This window comes from Aricia agestis, chromosome Z (assembly GCF_905147365.1).
Source record: "Aricia agestis chromosome Z, ilAriAges1.1, whole genome shotgun sequence".
Classification (NCBI taxonomy): Eukaryota; Metazoa; Arthropoda; class Insecta; order Lepidoptera; family Lycaenidae; genus Aricia; species Aricia agestis.
This window is the reverse complement of record NC_056428.1, coordinates 278,717-281,444: the sequence shown is the minus strand read 5'-3', so window position 1 is coordinate 281,444 and position 2,728 is coordinate 278,717. Positions and strand designations below refer to the sequence as shown.

General features: G+C 42.6%; 1 protein-coding gene across 1 annotated transcript; it reads left to right on the top strand.

The window, feature by feature from the left end:
• The first annotated feature begins 1,127 nt into the window (after nt 1–1,127).
• On the top strand, nt 1,128–2,428 carry LOC121739180 (TAR DNA-binding protein 43-like). The gene has a single exon (XM_042131529.1). The coding sequence runs from the start codon at nt 1,328–1,330 to the stop codon at nt 2,225–2,227; it is 900 nt and encodes a 299-aa protein (XP_041987463.1). The 5' UTR covers nt 1,128–1,327; the 3' UTR covers nt 2,228–2,428.
• Nucleotides 2,429–2,728: the final 300 nt, after the last annotated feature.

The following is a 2,728-nucleotide window of genomic DNA, read 5'->3' as shown; positions in this document are numbered from 1 at the left end:
ACTTGAACTATAGTTAATCGATATCATGAACTAATTTACTTTCTCTCCTGTGTCATATTGTGCTTCGAAATAATCGACAAATAGAAATATTCAAGAAAATAAACGAACACTACTTGTATGAAAATAAGCACAAAATGGCCACGCGATGACGGGCTAGACTACATCTATACTATAATACTTTATCTATGGTGTGGGGTATCTATGGATAGAGATTTTTTTTAAATTTATTCATGACTATGGATACAGGTTCTTCAGTCGTACACGGTACATTATAATAATAGTGTAATGAACTTAAATTAGAATACAATGAATTCAATATAAACTGAAAGATACATTTCACATACAAATTACTCACGGAGACACAAACCCTCAGACTATTATGGGGATACTACGTATCACAAACCTAACCTAATTTAACATAAACCTTATTAGGTCATTTTGATTTCAAATCAAAATGACTTTAATGATAAGGTTAGGCAAAGGTTACGTAAGTTAAAGCAAAAAAGTCAAAAGGCCTATCTATTTCCAAAATGATTTCTGGCAACTTAAAAACATTGCTTAAAAATTACATACTCTTTGCGTAGGTATCTCTACATACTTAAAAAAAAAGTAGGTAGTCACTTGTCAGTGTTACGTCTTGCGTCAATTTCACTGACTTCTGAGATCTGTGGTCAATTTTATCTCTAGACTCTACGCTACGCAGTGATGCCAGATTGGGGGGAATCCCCCCAAATTTGGGTGTTTTTTTAGGTGATGGGGGGAAAATTGGGGGGAACAATTTTTTGGGGGGATTGTTGGAGGAAAAAATCTGGGAACAGACGGCGAAATCTATGTACTATGGTCCCGTTTTTACCCTTTGGTTACGACTTACGGAACCATAAAAATGATCAAGGAGCTCGCAAAGATGCTGATTCTGTAAAGATTGGACGCTATTGCAGAAATAGTGTACATTCATCGTATCCATTTGTGAAATTCCCATTCATAATGAACAAAAATTTTCTTTTATAATTTGTGGGGGGATTTTCCTTGAAATCCCGAATTTTGGGGGGATTTCGGGGAACACTTGGGGAGAAACCGAGTTGGCCGTCTGGCAACACTGACGCTACGTCAGACATGAGACGTCAGTCGTCACTCGTCACAAATGCAAATTGCAATTTGCAAAGTTCGTCAAATGACCATAACGAGAACTATTAATATAATCTTTATTCTTTGTTGAGTTGAACTTCGATATATATAAAAATATTACGGCGTCGAGTTATGTTCTAGTGCCTAAAATAATGTAGACGAAGATGAGGCATGTGATGTTGACAGCGGTCTGGTGAACGAAATGTCGATAGAGTACGTAGTGGTAAGCGAGGGCGAGCAGGATGAGCCCATCGAGCTTCCCACAGAGGAGGACGGGTCGTTGCTGCTGAGTACGATCTCCGCGCAGTTCGCCGGCGCCAGCGGCCTGAAGTATCGCGCCGGAGGTCGCCTCCGCGGGCTGCGACTCGCGGACGACAGAGTTCTGCCACCCGCAGAAGGGTGGTCGGCATACAGATATTTCTGCGCGTTCCCGCGCGTGGACACGCGGTGCGTGTCGCCCCGACCCCGTTGCTCCGACCTCATAGTGTTGGGGCTACCGTGGAAGACGGGCGAGGATGCTGTCCGCGATTACTTCGCGGCATTCGGTGAACTGCTGATGGTGCAAGTCAAGCGAGATTCCAAAACTGGCCTGTCGAAAGGATTCGGTTTCATAAAATTTGCCGACTACGAGGCACAAATCCGCGCCCTGGGTAGACGGCACATGATCGACGGGCGCTGGTGCGACGTGCGGATCCCCAACAGCAAGGACGGCGGCTCGGCGGCGCACCGCAAGGTGTTTGTCGGCCGCTGCACGGAGAGTCTCACAGCCGAAGATCTTAGAGAATATTTTGGTGCATTCGGTCAAGTGACAGATGTGTTTGTGCCCAAGCCTTTTCGAGCGTTCAGTTTTGTGACGTTTTTGGATCCGGAAGTCGCCCAATCCTTGTGTGGACAGGATCACATTATAAAGGGAGTGTCTGTGAATATCTCCACGGCATCCCCTAAACAGGAGCGCGGGGCTCGGTCTCAGCTCCTGGGCTGGGGAGTGCTGGAGGGGGGTGCTCCCCGGGTGTACAGCTGGCCACCCGATGCCTGGCAGCACTCGGCACACTCACACTCGGCCGCTCTGCCGGAAGCTAAGCCCTACCTCAAGTATGAGTGACATGCCTTTGCTCCTATTGTTGGAAATTGACAAATTTTTATCAAAAAAGAATGTGTAAATAATAATATAATACAGTATAAAAGTTGTTTATATGTGTGAAATTTTTATTGTGTCCGCCCATATTAGATAAATTTGTTATTTTAAAAATGTAATGTCCACAAATATCTATATTTGACATCTACTTTAAGAATTTAAAATGTCTTGTTTGTATGACTCTTGAAAATATTTTGTTAATCATAACAATATTTTAAATATAAAAATAATGATACTAAAATATACAGACTCTGGTAACTTTATTCCTCTAAAGTTGAGATACAAACACACCTTCAGCATAGTTAATGGAATCAGGCGTTACTTTATGGAAATCCATAGCTTAAAATTTAGTTTGTTAATATTATTTTTAGCGATATTCCGCAAAATAAATTTCCACCTTAAAGTAAATGAGCGAGTGTACACCTAAAGCACCTCCCGCCTCCCACACTGAATATGCATACAGTCGCA